Source organism: Pipistrellus hanaki (assembly GCF_964339955.1).
Source record: "Pipistrellus hanaki genome assembly, chromosome: 1".
NCBI classification, from domain to species: Eukaryota; Metazoa; Chordata; class Mammalia; order Chiroptera; family Vespertilionidae; genus Pipistrellus; species Pipistrellus hanaki.
In genome coordinates, this window is record NC_140503.1 from 186,378,143 (window position 1) to 186,396,375 (window position 18,233).

Sequence of the window (18,233 nt, forward strand, 5' to 3'; positions counted from 1 at the left end):
AAGCAGGTAGTTTCAGTGAATATTGGAGAAAACGTTTTTAGAAATCAGCCTGAAAAAAACCAGTAAAGGTAGGGGGAAATTTTTATCATCGCCAGACATACTTATATATGTTATTAGTGAAGAGGAGTTATGAAGTTTTTTGCTTGCCAGATTCTAAACATACATAAAATATAGAATGAAAGAGACTAGGACTTTACTAATTTATGTCAAGGATTATAAGTTTTAAAATGTCATCTCTTCCCACAAAAAAACAGTACCATGAAAGTTAGTTGTATGGTGGTTAATAACTATGAGAGTTTTAATGTTATAAACCTAATCCACTTAAGATTATTGTTTCTATAATTATATTAATGCTCAAAATTATTATCATTTTTTATATTCTGGTGAAACACTGTTGTTCTCTGGTCACTGTTGTACTTAGAGGCATGATAATAAAACAGTTTTGTGAAGTCTTTCGTCTTCACACAAATATTTCCATGCAAAAATTTGTTTTTGCAGTATCAAGAGGACTGCTTTTAAAACCTTAGTAGATGAAGTTCAGGAGCTGGAGGCAAAATCTCAAGACCCAGGAGCAGTCGTGCTTGGGAAAAGGTAATAATGTACACTGCATATGTTCTTTTCCGAGTGAATTTTACATTTTTCTTTCACTAGCGATTGGAAAACAGTGGTAAAATTTATATTTTATCAGTTAACAAGGAATAGGAATTAGTAGTGTTCGTTTATTCTACATAAATTCCTGGCAGTGTTGTTGACAAATTTTGGAATCAGAGAGATGTGGATTCAAATCAAAGCTGCCATTTTACTAAGTTGTGTGTGACCTTAGCCAAGTTGCTTAATACTACTGGGCCTTGTTTGTTTACTCATCTATAAAATGAGTGATAATTCCTACCTCAGGACTAGTTGTAAGAATTGAATAAAATACTAATAAAATCAACCAAAGGCCTTGTATGCATGACTATCAGCCTAACCAATGGAAACAAACACAGGGGGGTAAGGGCATGAGTGGGGGCGGGAGGCAATGGGGGGATAAGGAGCGTATGTAATACTTTAATCAATAAACAAAAAAATGTTTTAAAAAATACTATCAATAAAGCAAATAGCTTGATGCCTGTTATACTCATTACATAAATAGTAGTTTTGCCAAAGCTGGTTTGGCTCAGTGGATAGAGCGTTGGCCTGTGGACTGAAAGGTCCCAGGTTCGATTCCGGTCAAGGGCATGTACCTTGGTTGTGGGCACATCCCCAGTAGGGGGTGTGCAAGAGGCAGCTGATTGATGATTCTCTCTCATTGATGTTTCTAACTATCTCTCTTCTTTGTAAAAAATCAATAAAATATATTTTTTTAAAATAGTTATAAGCAATACTAGAGGCCTCGTGCACAACATTCGTGCACTCGGGATGGGGGGCGGTTCCCTGAGCCCAGCCTGCACCCGCTAGCAGTCCGGGAGCCCTCAGGGGGTATCCCACTGATGGGGGAGCAGGCCTGAGCCCTGGTCAGTCATCCTTACCGCTGCTCAGAGGCGGGAGAGGCTCCCACCAGCACCAGTGCACTCGCCAGCCATAAGCCCAGCTTGTGGCTGAGCGGCACTCCCCCTGTGTGCATCATAGTGACCGGTCTTTCCGCTGTTCAGTCAATTTGCATATTACCCTTCATTATATAAGACTGCCTTATGGAATTGAAAGTGGAAGAAAGACTTTTGGCTTCAAACAGTATCCATAATAAACTAGTATGTCATGAAAATCAGAGCCTGTCTTAGGACAAAGTGCCCTGCAATTGCATATGTGGCTTGGTATGTGATTAGGACCTGATAGGCACGTATTATACATGAGTACTCCAAGCCCTTTCCTCAGCACCACCACCTCAAAAAAAAAAAAAAAAAAAAAAAAGCAAAGCTAGAAAGCTAATCAAATGTATTACATTGGCAAAGCTTTACAAAAAGGAAATGAAAATTATTTGAAAGCAAGTCTGTAATGAACCCCAATCATGAGGGTAATGCCAGGTATTTTTTTTCTCTCTTTCATCACACTAATATAAGCTAAACTGTATGAAATATGTCGCCCTGATGCGTGTCACCTTCTTGGTGATTCCCTGTTGTTATTCTGTTTGACACAGTGGAGTAAGTGTTAGGCTGGGAACATAAGCTAAGACCTTGGCTTCCAGCCCTCACTTGTTCGCATGAGACCAAAGGGGCACATCACACCCCAGTCTGCCTCTCTGAAGCCGTTAGCGTTGGTTTCGTTGGGCACTTACTGCATGCCAGGGGCTGCCCTTACCACCCATGTCTACTATCGCATTGAATCCCTGTAACAACCGCATGCAAACCCACCGTCTGCATTTTTTCCAGATGGGGGAACTGAGACTTAGAGAGACGATGTACTCAAGGTCAGAAGTCACAGAGCTGAGCTCTGAGCCACATGAATTGATTCCCAAATCCCTGCTCCTAACCATTTATTGTTCTGCCTCCTGGCGCTACCTGCTCAAGGACCTGATAGAGCCACAAAAGCAGCCGACACCGGCCTGACACAGTCCTTGGCCTCTCTGAATCAGTATCCCTGTGATGGGATGGGGGTGATATTACCTATTGTCCAACTTAGAGATAGTCTCCTCCTCCCTCCACCTTCCCCTCCATCTCTATCCCTCCATCTAAAAATGTGCCTCTTTCTCATTGCATGGCATACACAGTCCCTCAATCAGTGACTTCTCTCTCTCTCACTCTAGCTATAAAAATGATGTGGTAAGAATTCTGGTTCTCACGACTGTGAATAAAACCATTCATGAACAATTATTAGGGAAAGGCCACTGATGATACTTGGTACTGCCCTCGGAAGTAAATTCCTCATATCTGTATGTCAATGAAACTTACATAAGCCCCTTCGCGGGATATTTAGTTTTTGTGGTTTGTAGTTTATCAGTGACCTCAGTATCTTCCAGCTAGGTGATAGATAGAGGAGAGGGAGAGGGGAAATCTATGAAAGGAGAAAAATCTTAATTCGTTGGAAGAGTCTTCATGCTGAACTTATGGCATTCTAGGCAGTTAAGGAATTGTCAATTGATTTTACTGCCACGATTATTTTAGAAATCTTGAACAATGATATCACTATCAATTTTTTTTAAAGTCTGTTAATTTTATCTACATTTTCAAAGAGTAGTGGGTGGTAAATAGATGTTTGACTTGTAAGTAGTTAATTAAAAATAGGATACATAAGAACATAGAGTTACATAGATTACTCTTCCCAAATTAGTACAATCCAAAATAATGATGGTTTATTTTTTTTACATAGAATGATGCAGTTCTTTTGTTTTTTTTAATATTTTTATTGATTTCAGAGAGAGGAAGGAAGAGGGGGAGAGAGACAGAAACATCCATGATGAGAGAGAATCATGGATCGGCTGCCTCCTGCTTGCCCCACACTGGGGATCAAACTTGCATGTGCCCTTGACTGGAATCGAACCTGGGACTCTTCAGTCTGCAGGCTGATGTTCTATCCACTGAGCCAAACTGGCTAAGGCAGAATGATGCAATTCTTAAGGAAGACTTTGTGAGTTGAACATCCCTAATTTTTTAAATTTTCAATAAGTGATGCTAAGAAGTCAAGCTAAACATAAGTGAAACTTTGTAACATGTAGGCACTGTGTCCAGATTAGCATTTGCAATAATTTATTTCCCATCTTTACTCATCGTCAGAAATTAAAACATCTTTGTTAAAATAATGAGTCTGTTTTTAAGTATGCTACTTACCAGCAAATTGGGTACATTCCAATTTTAAATCAAAATGGGCGTCAGGGATGTATATTTCATCATCTTAAGCATATTGCTTTTAAACCTAAAATATTGGGAGAATCAGTCCAAACCTCACTCCCGACCACTGTGTAGCCATGGCTCTTTATTTTTTTTTAAGAAAATGACTTAAAAGCTGAGTTCTTTGCTGTAACTTTTATGTGGACATGCTCTAACACTAGGAAGCGGAAGCATCTATAGTTCCAAAATCCAAAAACAAAACTTCAAAAATCCATTTTTTCTCATAGATCTATAGCAAACATTTCTTGGAAAAACCTAAACTATTTGTTCTGTAAATATAACATTAATAATGTTTATTTTTTCTATAATGTAAATGTTTATACATTTTGTAGCAGAAATATTAATTTGGGGAGTTTCTTGGATTCTGCTTGAGGGTATTATATCTACAAGTTGTAACATCTTAGTTTCCCCACCGGGAACTGAGCCCACCACCCAGGCATGCGCCCTGACCAGGAACCGAATCCAGGACCCTTCAGTCCACAGGCCAATGCTTTATCCACTGAGCCAAACTGGCTAGGGCTACCTACTTTTTTAGTGTTTCTAAATGAAGTATTATTTTAGAACATGTTATCATTCCACCTCATCTCCATCAAATATCCAAGTTGCAAAATGTTAGCGGGTTTGAAAATAAGGTAACAATATTTAAGTGGTAGTTGTTGTGTATGTAATTGCAATAAATGAATTCAAAAGTTGGCATCTACAGTATAGGAAAGACCATACAGATTTAGTAAAACCACTGAGAGCTGTGAAGATAGAGTTTTTAATGAGAAGGAATCCTACTCACTTTTCTTCTTATACTATGTTCAGCTATTCAACAAAACTGAACTTTTAACACATCTATTAATGGTTAACGTGTTTTATAATGTGACTTGATAGTAATATCAGTACCCATAAACATCAATGGCACAAAATGGCATGATGTTGACCTGATGAGTAGTTCTCTAATTAAAGTAAGATAAGACTAGAGAAAATAGTAAACACAAATCATCATCACTTACTATTTATTAAGCACCCTCCTGTCAGTGGCATTTCTATTCTTTAGGAGGGACTCCACTCTATAAGAAATAATAGTAGGTAGCTAAAGCAGAAAACACACCGAACTCACAGCTACTGGAGAAGTGGAGTGAGAGGATTATAAATTAAGCACATGTAGCCATAGGCATCTCCTGTTAAAGTAGTGTTAAATAAATACCCAGGCATCTTTGATTTTGTGATGATCTCTGTTCTAATTGATTTTATATATTTTTAATTGATTTCAGAGACAAACAGGGGAGGGGGGAGAGAGACATCAATGATAAGAGCATCATTGATCAGCTGCCTCCTGCATGCCCCCTACTAGGGATAGAGCCCACATCCCAGGCAGGTGCCCTGACTGGGAATCAAAATGTGGCCTCTTGCTCTGACCAGTTTGGCTCAGTGGATAGAGCGTCGGCCTGCATACTGAAGGGTCCCAGGTTCGATTCCGGTCAAGGGCATGTACCTTGGATGCAGGTACATCCCCAGTAGGGCGTGTGCAGGAGGCAGCTGATCAATGTTTCTTTCTCATCAATGTTTCTAACTCTGTATCCCTCTCCCTTCCTCTCTGTAAAGAAATCAATAAAAATATATTTTCAATGTGGCCCCTTGGTTCAGGGTTTCCATGCTCAACCACTGAGCCACACCAGCCAGGGTCGTTGATTTTTTTATAACTTTTGGGGATCTGGTGAGTGGTGAGGGGAGCAGCATTTGTTGAGTGCCAGTCACTATGCTGGAAACTATACCATTCACTGAGTCCTCTGTCAGCCTGGGGTTAGGGATTGTCCTCTTACACATGAGATGGCTGAGAGGGTTTGCCTAAGGGGGCCCGGCTAATATGAAACAGACTCAGAATTAAGCCAAAGTAGAACTGCAGAGCCCATGCTCTTTTCAAGCAATGTGCTTCTTCCTCAGGAAAGACTGTCTTAGTGCTTTTTTTTTTTTTAACACTAGACATTCGCTTTATATAGAACAGCTGAGTGAAATTCAGTGTCGCCTTATTTGAAATGTTACTAAACAACATTGCATTTTCTTATATCATGCGAGCTCCCATAATGTGAAAGTCAAAACTCTCATGTCCGCTTTCTTCACACTTGGATGTTGTCATGTGAAAGCATCATGCATTTCGGAAGGCCGGCCTGAGACCTGGGAAATGTACTTGGGGCGGGGGGGGGGGGGGGGGGGGGGAGCTGCTGTGTAATGATACATTACCGTCCCCTCGTCTTCTGTAGTCATTTCCATTTTACTTCCCGGCATCCCAGCTGGCCAGGCTCTGCTAACGACATCAGACCACCTGCTGCTCAAGCTGCCCACGTCCCCAACGCAGTTACATATTTCAGTGTCCCTGAGGGTCCCCCGGCCTGTAATGCTAGATCATTTTCCAGTGGAGTAAGAAAAGGGACTGTAAAAATGGCTCCTTTCCCTTCCCCTTATCTGTTTATTTCGCTGGCAAAAGCGAGTTCTGCAAATATTTGCAAAACCACTGGGGCTGTAGATGAATTAGCTTTCTTGCTTTAATGTAGCTAATTCCCAGTGACAATAAAGTATGTCTAATAAGTACCAGTTAACATCCCTAGACTTTAAAAAATATCTGTGGAAGATTACTGCAGATGTCAACATTTCTAAATATTTTACTTCGGCAAAAGCCTAAATATTTGTGTAATTACAAGTTCATTTCGCAGAGGATCCGTTTTTTTGGGTTTTTTTTTTTCTTTTACATATGATTAAAAATTGTTCCATTTCAAGGTCTCAAAATAATTGGCAAAATACTGAACTGACATAACTTACAGCAATTTAGCTGAAGCTTGTTATACTGGGGGAAATGCAAGATGGAAAATTTTCAACTGGGTCAGTTCCAGTGATTAAAACAAAATTGTATAAACATTTCCTGCAACGCATATAGATTTCTTATTAGTTCTTTATGCTTATTATGTTCTTTGATAGCAAAGCAAAGTTTTATAAATCAACCAATGGAAAAATGGTGTGGTTGGGAGAATTGATGATGTTTCAAAGGGCATTTCAGAATTATCATTCAAATTCATGTATTCAACCAAAATTTGACTTTCCTATTATGTAAGACAGTTCTATGTATATTTTGGGGGGGAGGGGGACGGGGGGACTGATGCACTATTTCTTGCCGAATCCTTTTAGAAGTTACATCATTAATCATATGAATTTGTTCCTGTAGAAAGGATTATTCTAAACATTTATTGAAAAATGAATTTTTTCTTGTCATTTTACCTACCATAATTATTTTCTGAAGACAACTCTTTTATCTTAAAATGAAACGAAGGGACACATTTCACATTGTATCGGAAGTAGTGGAATTTCCCTAATTAAGTAGTCTAAGAAATTTCTTCTTTGTGTAATTTCCAGGATTTCTTTACATAATTTAAAAAAAAAAAAAAGTAGATTGCATACCAAAATATGCTCAAAGTAGGCAAAAGCTATAATAGTAATTAATTATTGTCATTCTAAAAAACAAAACAAAAACAAAACGTGTGCTTAAAATATACATAGTAAGTCAACTAAGATTTTTAGAAGCAAATAAACTATTGGAAGATTTTTTTTTAATCTTGTATTCATTGTATTGTGCAGGTTGTATATTTCCGTTTGACTTAACTATAACTGGGAGGTGGGGAACTCTTTTGACTGGATTATTGGGGACAAAATAGTCTTCTATCTAAACTCTTGAAATCTCGTTAGCTGAGAAAATGGGGGTAAAAGAGAAATCACTGGACCACAGATTTCCCAAGCCATCTTTTGTTTAAGCCTGAGTCTCTCCGGTGGTCCTGCGGGCGCGCGGGGTCTCTGCTGAGCTGATAATTCCTTTCGTTTGCACCTGCTCCGCAGCCTCACGGAGCGGGCACAGCTGCTCAAGAACGTCTTTAAGAAGAACCATGTAAACTTGTACCGGTCCGAGTCGCTGCAGCAAAACCTGCTCCGTAAGTATTTGCGGTTTTTTTGTTGTTGTTTTTTTTTTTTGTGTGTGTGTGTGTATGTTTTTTTGTTTTGTTTTTTAACTCTGCCATTACTTCCTAGCATTCGTGAGAACAGTATTTTGACTTTAGCGACATTTCACTATTTTAAAATTAGCACCCACAACTTTTGCCTATTTGGCAACACGCTATGTAAATAGCAAATGCTTAGAGAATCCTCTGACCTCAGCCATCTCGCTTTTAGCTGGGAAAACGGAGCGCTTTAAAATCTCGCTGCTTTCATTGAAAGAAAAATAATATTTCCACATGCCCCTGGCTTCCTTAAATCTTAAAAGGAACCAGTAAAATAAATCTTAACTCTTAAAAGCTCCCTCTGCATTGTTATCTTTTCTACTTGAATAACTTTGCAATAGCCTTTTCAGCTTTCATGCAGAACAATGGAACATACATTCTCCCCCTTCAAAAATATTTATGAACATTTGGAGTTGTAAGAAATTACTAGGTATCATGCCCTCTTCACATTTCAAAAGAACATAATATATAAAGCCCTGTAGTAAATGTATTTATGTTAGTAATATATCTTTTTGCTTCATGTTGTTTCCACATATAATTTATTTTTGCTTATATACACTCATATTGAATGCTTTTGCTCTTTATACTTCAAGAGATGTGATCCCCTGGGGAGCCATGTCTTATCCATGTGCCCCCACCAGTCCTGCTGGGGTTTGAGTGAGTTCATTTGTCGTTGCCCAAAGCCAAGCAGAATATTGTCCGAGGGAGAGACCATTTTCCACCTTTCGTAGCTATATGTGCTTAGCGCTTCTTCGCTTTTATTCTTCCTCCCCCTCTCCTCCACCTAATCTATGTGGACATACAGGTGCCCACTTGACTTGGTTCCCGATTCCGCTGGAAGCCAGGAAGAGAAAATTAGAGGCTTGAACCTGAGATGCTGACCGGAGACTTGAGAGGGATTGAGAGTGCCCGCTCATTCACCTAGGGATAGAATGTGTAGACTCTGAGCCAGTCATCCGTCCCCCTCCTCATGTAGCACTCAAGTCTCTGTCCTTTCCCAACATTAAAAATTAGTGTCATTTTTAATGGGGGGAGAAGGAGACAAGCATTAGCTCGCCAAGTTAGAAAAGGAGCACTCAGCATTCAGACGAACAGAAATTCCCAGTGACTTCCTGCTGATCATTTCTCTTTTATCTTTAACTTCCAGACGGGTATGCTTTCTCTCAAGATGAAAATGGGATCGTCTCACAGTCAGAAGTGATTAGGGCCTATGATACCACAAAGCAGAGACCCGAGGAATGGTGATTGGGGAGGGGCGGCCCGGCAGGCAAGCTCGCTGTGTCACTGAGGATGGCTCCTGGGTCTTCACCGGAATCTGCTGACCAATTTCAGCCCGGTCCAGGGAGCGAACGGTGGATCTGAGCTCACGTCGGTGACTGACATTCAGATTCGTGTATATTATAGACATAAGCACTGTGCGACCTACTGTAACACCATCTCTTTCCGGTTTTGTAAAGTCTTTGCTAAGTCTTTGTAAAGAGAGATCGAAAACGACCTTGAATTTTGCTGGGAGTGCTTTCTTACACTGAGAAGAGATCAGTATTCTTAAGCTGTTACTGTGGGGCTATAACTTAACACTTTACTGGTTATACCACAAAGTGACCAACCATTAAAAAAAAAAAAAAAAAAACCAACTCTAAAATGGTCATAACTGAAAGGGGCTCTGGATATCCAGACTTAGATTTCAGGATATGTTGGAGGAAAAAAACCAGCATTCTTAAGGAACTGTCTCACCTTACTGAACAAAATTTCTAAACAAGACATTACTAAGTGTTTGTGTCAAAAATTGTCTCGATAACGTGTTTGCCAAAGAAGTTCAATAAATGTATTTCTTGTCCAGTAGTCATTTGCCCAGAAATGTGAGAGTTTACCTCCAGTTCTGCTATAAGATCTGCATGCTTGAACTTTTCCAATCTAAGAGTGATTTTCAAAAAAAAAAATGAGTATTTCAAGGCATTTGCTACTAAAAAAAAATCTGTGATGTTGCACCTTTGGCCTTACAAACGCTTCTTTCTTGTCCGTCTCGTGTATTTGTTCAAGTCAGAGGTCACGCGTGGGAATGTGACTGTCGTTACCCTACTGATTTCTAAAACTGTGTTTATGTCTCGGTCCTTTCTAATGAGGTTTCGTCATTGTTTAGACTTTTCTAAAAACCTGGCTTCTGCTGTAGATTGCGTGATTATCATTTTGTCCTCAAGTTTTCTCTCTCAAGAAAAATATGCTTATGTGTTCGCATGGGATTTCTCATGCTTCTGTCGGGATGTTTGAAATAACCATGCCAGACGAACGCATGGGCTTTTCTCCTGCGATTTGGTTCTCCCTGTGCGTTCCCACCGGAGGCGCCTGCTGTCTTGGGTAGCACACGCCGTGTTATGCTGACTCCCTGAAACTTAAGGCCGAGGATCACTTCACAGCTCACTTGTCAAGCAGCTCCCTAAATGGGTCACATGCTGCTAATTGGCACAAATAAATAGTACATTTTCCCCCTTTAAAAAAAAAAAATACCTATGTTACTCAAGCCTTATAACTTTTCCATCAAAGAGCACGTTTCATCATGAGCTGGTTTTGTTCATACGTTTCGAACTGTATGTTCAGTTTCATGATCTAGCATGTCCAAGGCATAGCAAATGCCTGCTTTGCTACCAACAATAAATGGTGAAGGGGCTGTTTTAAAACCACAACCCATTTTCTACACGATTTTTAAAATAATTATTTCATATAGGAAGAACTTAAAAGGAATTCTAGTTTTCAGGTACACGTCAGAGATCGATGCAAACTTTTTGCCTTTTATTCCCAAAAACAGCCTGTTTGCCTTTAAGTGGACTTACCAGCAAAATAGGTAGAGATTCTTTTTAAAAAAAAAAAAAAAAAAAAAAAGAAAAGAAAAGAAAGAAAAGAAAGGAAGGAAGGAAGGAAGGAAGGAAGGAAGGAAGGAAGGAAGGAAGGAAGAAAGAAAGAAAGAAAGAAAGAAAGAAAGAAAGAAAGAAAGAAAGAAAGAAAGAAAGAAAGAAAGAAAGAAAGAAAGAAGCAAACTGGAATTGAGAAGAGAAGTGATTTTCCAAATCACTCCTTGAATTGAATCATTTCACATTCTCTTCGCCCTTTTTCTCAATCTGGATGTAAAATTAGGCTGCACACCTTTTCTTTCCCTGCATTTTTAGCTGTTTGGTTACAGGCATGCCTCCCACATTTCCTACAAATAAGAGAGGCCATCACACCTACATAATTCAAACCTAAAAGGGGCCAGGAGTTGACATACTCCCCTTCCCAGACCCTCCCCGCTTGGGCTTTAGAGGAAGGGAATCGTGAATCAAAGCATCCAGCAAAGCCACAGGTGGAAGGTCCCCCGTCACAGTTCTGGAGCCACAGGCTTTGACTGCCCGCCGAGTGGGTCTACAGGAGTGGCTTTTCTGGGTCTCACGACAATGGAAGTCCAACCACAAAAATTAAAAAACGAGAGTGACGGACCTCCCTCCAGAGAAAACCTAGTAGCAGCTAACAGGCACCAGTGGCTTCCACTTGCCCGCCCCTCAGTGGTGGCATTATTCTGCAGAGCCTGAATAGGAAAATATGATGACTATAATAAAACTTAATGTTATGACTTCAGAAAACTGAAAGTTCTGTTTTACCTCGAAACCTGGATTGTCTCTGTGGAGCTCTCCCACAGGAAGAGAATACTCGTGGTTAATAATGTATGGGATCCTGATCAGAAGTAGGAACTAATTGATGCTTCTTTTTTATCCCATGGCCCTGTGTTTGAATTATCAATATTAAGTCCTTTTTTTTTTTTTTTTTTTTTTTTTTTTTTGCTGCTTGGGTGGGAGTGGGGCAGGTTTCGGGGGCGGGGGCAGCAGGGAGTGATCTCCTTGGTGAAACTTAAAATATAACATTGCGATGGCAGTGACCTCATCGTGCTGCATTAGAGAAGACCCTCTGGTTCCTCAAAAAAAATATCCGAGGAGGAAAAGCGTAACGCAGTTTACCAGGACTACAGTGAACAGTTGGAGTGACTTTTAATGTGTGTTTTCTGAAAATAAAGGACACCTACTCTTCCATTAAAGGGCCCCTTGTAGGGACTCTGGCAAATGCTAACGCCGTTGCTTTCAATATTTACAATTCAGAAAATACTACTTAACAGCTGAGAACCCTCATTCATTTTGGATTGAAAAGCTGGGAGTTGCTTCTTTCTCATTGAATAGTACACAGTGACCCTGTGCGTGAACTTTCTAGATGTTTTATATAACATATAAAAGTATATTGGTGTCTCACACCCAGAAAGATGCTCTATGGTGGAAATTACTAGCAGGGAAGTGGTGTTTCTCAGGAATGTAGTACATTTAAAATGAGATCTGTGCTGCCCACCCGCCCACTCCCCGCTCTGTCAGATGTGGGCCTGCTTCCGCAGGGTCGTGAAGTTCGTGGAAAGCTTCTTCGGATCAAGTCAGGTGACTGTATTCAGCTCCATAATATTGGCCATTGACATAAATGGTATGGTCATTCAATAGAATCAGTGATTCCTCTTAATTTCGGGGGGGCGGGGGGAAGAGGCTGCTAAGCATTTATTCTGACCATCACATTGTATGTTTTAATTTTACAATTTCCGCATCCTAAACATCCAATAGGAAAGTCATCGGATAGCTTGTTGGACATTGTGTGCACTGTACGTCACTTACTGGTGTAATCTGCCACTTAAAATGTTCTTTCAGAAAACGAGTGCTAGTCTAAACATAACAGGTTGCATATTCATAGTTTTAAGTTATTTATAACAAGGTCATCATTACCACAAAGTGAAATAATCGTTAGTGTTTATTTCTGTGTAGTTGCTCTTGGATAGTTCCTGATTTTAAAACTTGTATCATCAAGGAAGTCTAGAATCTCATAACCATCTACAAAATGTATCAAGAAAATGGCCACCCCATTCAATCATCGGGGCCAGTCCTATGAATTCTTTTTGTCAACTAATGTAACGTGACACCGTACGGTTTGTTACCTAAGTAATGCTTTTTAATGATGAATATTTCTATAATGCCTCTTAAAGAGACCATAGCCTGATTTTTCTCACGTTCAAGTAACTGAAGTCACTTTGTGAAACTTAGTTCTACTTTGCTGCATTTTAATTAACCTTCAACAGCTATTAAAATGGAATGTAAGTTAAATTTTAAAGGAAAGGAAATAAATGTTTCTCATTTTCCATCTTGATTTATTTTCTGTATGAGAGCAGCTGTGTTTTTGATAGGTTTATGGTTTGCATGAATTAATATTTAAAGTGGTCCAGGCCAATGCATGGCTATTGCTGTAAATCTTGATGTTTATTTTTCCTTTTAAAATTCTATCATGGCTTACCTGGAATTTAATATTCAGGGGGACAAATTAATTGGTCCACTGCACAACTTTTTTTAACAAGTAAATTATTTAATAAACAAATTTGAACGGATTTAATTGAAACTTTTGTTTAGCTGGCCTCTGAGAATCTTTCTTAATAAAGCTCACAAAACTCAGCAAATAAATCTCCCTTAAGTAGGAAAAAGGCTAGATTTCATAAACTCCCTTTCTCTGAATTAACAGCAACTTTCCATAGGTAAATCTGCCCTTGCAAAGATGTGAGCAGAATATTAAAAATAATAATAAATATTTTTATGTTTCTTGGTTCTAGAATAGAAGCCATAACTGCAGTAAATACTGTTTCTTCTTTGTTTTACTACTTGAAGCTTCATTTTTCACATTTTCAAGTTTATTAGGTTTAAAAAAAAAAAAAAAAACAGGCAGCCTTGTAAGGCAGCTACTATGGAAAATTGCAGTTTGCATTCGTGATAAAATTATATTTTCAGCCCCATGGAAAGCCATTCCTGCCGAAACTGCTGTAGAAGTTGTGGCGCTGCATGAGTGGAGAGTGTTGAATCGGTGATCATAGTAGTTTTCTCAGGTTTGTTTGTGTCGATGTTCAATGCACTGTGTTTTATAAGTAGTTACTAAGTTGAGTAATATCCCGTTCTATGCAGTGTTACCTGTCATTGGCCTTTTGTGAATGTGCATGTTTTAAGCTGCAAATTTTAAACATTTTGTCCTCTAATTGTTATTAAAAATGAAATAAACTTTACCATTACATAAAAAGTACTGTTAAAGTTTTAATTGCTAGTTTTAGAAACTATATTGTTTTATAAAACCTTCAAATCCACATAACTGGCCTGAGAAGGGGTATCCATTTAATAGCCTGAATTACATATTTTGTTTACAACCCCAATGTATATAAAACATCCCTTCTTTTTTTGCCCACCTAAATGAAACATGGAGTGTATTAACATTGGTTTAGTAAGAAAGAGAGTTTTGATAAGTATCAAAAAGAGAATATTATCTTAAGTGAAATTACATTATTCTGATTCCGCAGTCAGAAAAGCCTTGTTCCCCTTACAAATGCAAAGCAGCCTGCAAGTGAGCAACTTTCCCCCTAGGGTACATTTCTTAGGGTCTTTACACCCACCAATTTTTTTTTAATCTTTTTTTTTTTTTCAGTTCATGAGAAAGTAGTTATGTTTAGCCATTACATTTGCAGGAAGTAACCAGAAAATGATGAAATTGCCATGTGATACACAAGTACAGGAAACATCAGAAATGAAGACAATAGTTCCATCAAAAATAAGCATGGTTGCCCTAACCTGTGTGGCTCAATGGATGGAACATCGGCCTGCGGACTGAAGGGTCCCAATTCTGGTCAAGGACATGTAACTCAGTTGCAGGCACATCCCCAGTGGGGATGTGCAGGATGCAGCTGATCGATGTTTCTCTCTCATCAATGTTTCTAACTCTCTATCCCTTTCCTTCCTCTCTGTTAAAAAAAAATCAATAAAATATCTGGTTTTTTTTTTTTTTTTTTTTTTTAAATAGGCATGGTTGGCTAAATAAAAGGTAAGTGAAGCTGCATTCGAGCACCCTGCTGGCATAGGCCTCGTTTGCAGGCACTGAGGAAGCAGTCTGAGGCGTCCTGGATATATCAGAGTGAGGGTCCCTGTCCTTTCCCACAGTCTTCCCAGGGACAACAGCTGGGCGTGGCTACCCCAAGCAAAACCATGTGCATACAGAAAAGTTACCTGTGAATTCTCTCAAATGATTTCACATGCAACTTTATTCCCGTTAAAGTAAGCACTGTGTGTATACGACCCTGTACTGTAGGGTGCCTTCTGATACATAAGGAAACTTGAATGCTTGTAAATTCAGTATGCCATCCTCATTTAGACACTTGTGTATTCTTATGGCTGTGATACATTCACTTGTTATTTCAAGTTTATGTAGCGATTCAAATAAGAATTCTCTGTCAGAATAATATCATTAATAACTAATATTTAATTGCAATTTTAAAGTAGCCATGTACATATAAAATGTGAACAATTTGTTTCTTGATAGTTTAAGACGCCCATAAATTCTTACTTTTCCTGAACACATACTCAGTAAACTCTTTAGGTTATATAAAGGTAAACTGACCCCGTGAAATGGATCACATTACTAATTGTGATTGCATATATTTCCAGGAACCTTTTTGGTTATCTCATGTTAGGCAGGAAATTTCCTATGGACTTACTCGTAGGTCAATCTGGAAAATTCTTCACCATGAGGAGGAGCTAATAATGACTGCAATAAAGAGTGGAGAGAGGCAGGGAAATAAGAGGGAACAGTCTCCATTTGAGCAATGAAAAGTACAATCTGTTGGCTTTAGAATGAAACAACCATTTTAAAGCAAACCTACTACACTGCTTATCTCTCCACACTCTCTTCTTTGAATGCTTTGCCTACTTTCCAGAATGCTCCTTGTTCTTTCACACTGTGGGTGCTTCTGTGCCTCCCTGTGAATTCTGTACTTTGCCGAATATGCTCTTCCCCTCATTTCCAGACTCTTCTCCCCCTGGCCATCCAGTCTTCTTCACTCGGCTCCCACTCATCTCTCCCTGCTCAGCTGCAGCCTCGCCGTCTCCAGAATGAGGGAGGTGCCCTTGTGCCTGGGCAGCCAGCACGCTCTGCATCGTTGCAATTCTAAGTGTTGGATTATGGATTCATCTTCTCCTACGTGGCTGTGAGCTCTTGGAAAGAAGGGAAGATAACGTGTTTCATGTATAAGGTACCCATAACATACATGGTTGCTGTCAGGCCTACGTCCATGGGAAAAGTGCCTCCTTGAATCAAAACTGTATGTTAGTCCAACCAGTGTTGCTCAGTGGTTGAATATCATCTTATGAACCAGGAGGTCATAGCTCGATTCCCGATCAGGGCACAAGCCCAGGTTGCAGACTCAATCCCCAATGGGGGGGTATGCAGGAGGCAGCCAATCAATGATTCTTTCTCATCTCTGAAATCAGTAAAGATATTTTTTAAAAACTTGCCTGTTATTCACTTTGTTACTCCCATCCTCTAGCACCGTGCCTGACCCTGAGTGTGCCCAACACATGCTTGTTGAATGGGACGATTCCTGCAAATCTGACACAGGATGGCCTTTTCCCAACGGGATGTGAATGAGAATAGTATCAGCTACCTAGTCCCCAGAGAGAAGGTCAAAGACATGTACTAGATGTCAACGAGTACGTGGGGATATGATTTGATTCAGTGTCACTGAATGCCATATTTCCCTGAGGTACACAATAATGCCATATTTCCCTGAGGTACTCATTTTAAGCAATTTATAGCCAATGAACTTGACCGATGGGAGCATGCTTCTAAGGAAGGGAAGTTTGCAGGTGTGAGCTTTCACCATTCTTCAGCATTATCCTGCCTATGAGATAAAAACTCCCCAAAGGGATGGCATATAAAAGTACAGCTTCTAGAGAAACCTGGCAACCAGATGGTTATCAGTGGGGGCAGTTCTGCCCCCTAGAGGACATTGTGAAATTGTGTGGGTGCATCTTTCTCCTTAAGGTTTGGGGCTGGAGCAGGTGTGCTACGGGCATTCATTGGAGAGATCCTGCAATGCCTGGGACAGTCCACACACAAAAGACTTGATGTCTCTTGGCATGGCTTTGGAATGTCCCACCATTCCTTTTGATGTAAAAACCTAATGCCATTTACCCTATAATGTGATATTTGCGCTGCCTTAATATACACTGAAATTTCCAGATATAAAACAACTATGCAAATCAAAGGAATATTAAACTTTGTTTGGAAAAAAATCACTTAAACAGCAGCAGTGCAACTGTGGTGTTTGCGTTGCCAGTTTAGCAAACCTGCATCATTCTGGTTTGGCCGGTGTGCTCAGTGATTGAGGTCCACCCTTGAGCAAGGAGGTCAAGTTCAATCCCGTCAAGGCCCATGCCTGGGTTGTGGGCTCAATCCCCAGCAGGGGGCATGCAGGAGGCAGCTGATCCATGATTCTCTCTCATCATTAATGTTTCTATCTCTCTCTCTCCTTCCTCTCTCTAAAATCAATAAAAACATATTTAAAAAAAAAAAACTGCATTGGTCTGGATTTGGAAGTGTTACATGTCAGTGATCCTGTGTAAGAGGTTTGCATCTGAGTCCTTGGTTGGTGGGCTCAAGCCATTATATTTTGAAACCAATGACTTTTCCTTTCTTGCTTCTTTCTATTTACCATTGGGACATTGTATGGATTTTTACATTATATGTGTAATGTGAGTAATGGTATCTATGAATTTCACATGAGGACAGTTCAAAAAATGTCACAAAATAATTGTGCCGAGGAGAGCTCACTGGCTCCAGCAGAGTTGACAATCTCTGCCTTACAGAGAGGAGCTGGGCCCCGGGCTCTGCTCTGCAGTGGGTTTTATGCATGGAAACATCCAAACCTCAAAGCAGCCCTAGCCAATTTGGCTCCCTGGATAGGATGTCAGCCCACGAACTGAAAGGTCTGGGGTTTGATTCAGGTCAAGGGCATGTACCCCGGTTGCAGGATCAATCACTGGCCCTGGTTGGGCCCATACGGGAGGCAACTAATCGATATGTCTCTCTCACACAGATGTTTCTCTCCCTGTCTCTCCCCTTCCCTTCTGCTCTCTCTGAAAATCAATGGAAAAATAACCTGTGGGATCTTGGGAAAGTTACTGTACTTCTCTGTGCTGGTTTCCAAATGTGAAATAGAAATTACAGTTAACTCCCCGTTGACTTTTTTTGAAGGATAAAATAAGTGAGTGAATATAAATACTTACAATAGTGTGTGGCTCCTAAGAGCCCATGTAAAAATATAAAAAGAGCTGGAACCGGTTTGGCTCAATGGATAGCACGTCGGCTTGGGATTGAAGGGTCCCGGGTTCGATTCCGGTCAAGGGCAGGTACCTTGGTTGCAGGCATATCCCCAGTACGGGGTGTGCAAGAGGCAGCTGATCAATGACTCTCTCCCAATTGATGTTTCTAACTATCTCTCTCCCTTCCTCTCTGTACAAAATCAATAAAATATATATTTTAAGAATATATA

The 18,233-nt window shown here is 39.9% G+C and overlaps 1 protein-coding gene across 4 annotated transcripts in view; it reads left to right on the forward strand.

Moving 5' to 3' along the window:
• The window catches only part of ATP8A1 (ATPase phospholipid transporting 8A1), a 200,481-nt gene extending 187,222 nt beyond the window's left edge, over window positions 1–13,259 (forward strand). For all 4 annotated transcript variants that reach the window (XM_084900562.1, XM_084900563.1, XM_084900561.1 and 1 more), the window contains 3 exons: window positions 499–591; window positions 7,668–7,759; window positions 8,973–13,259. In XM_084900562.1, the coding sequence (XP_084756688.1) occupies window positions 499–591; window positions 7,668–7,759; window positions 8,973–9,070 (283 nt within the window). In that variant the 3' untranslated portion in view covers window positions 9,071–13,259. The remainder of the gene's footprint in view (window positions 1–498; window positions 592–7,667; window positions 7,760–8,972) is intronic.
• The last annotated feature ends 4,974 nt before the right edge of the window (window positions 13,260–18,233 follow it).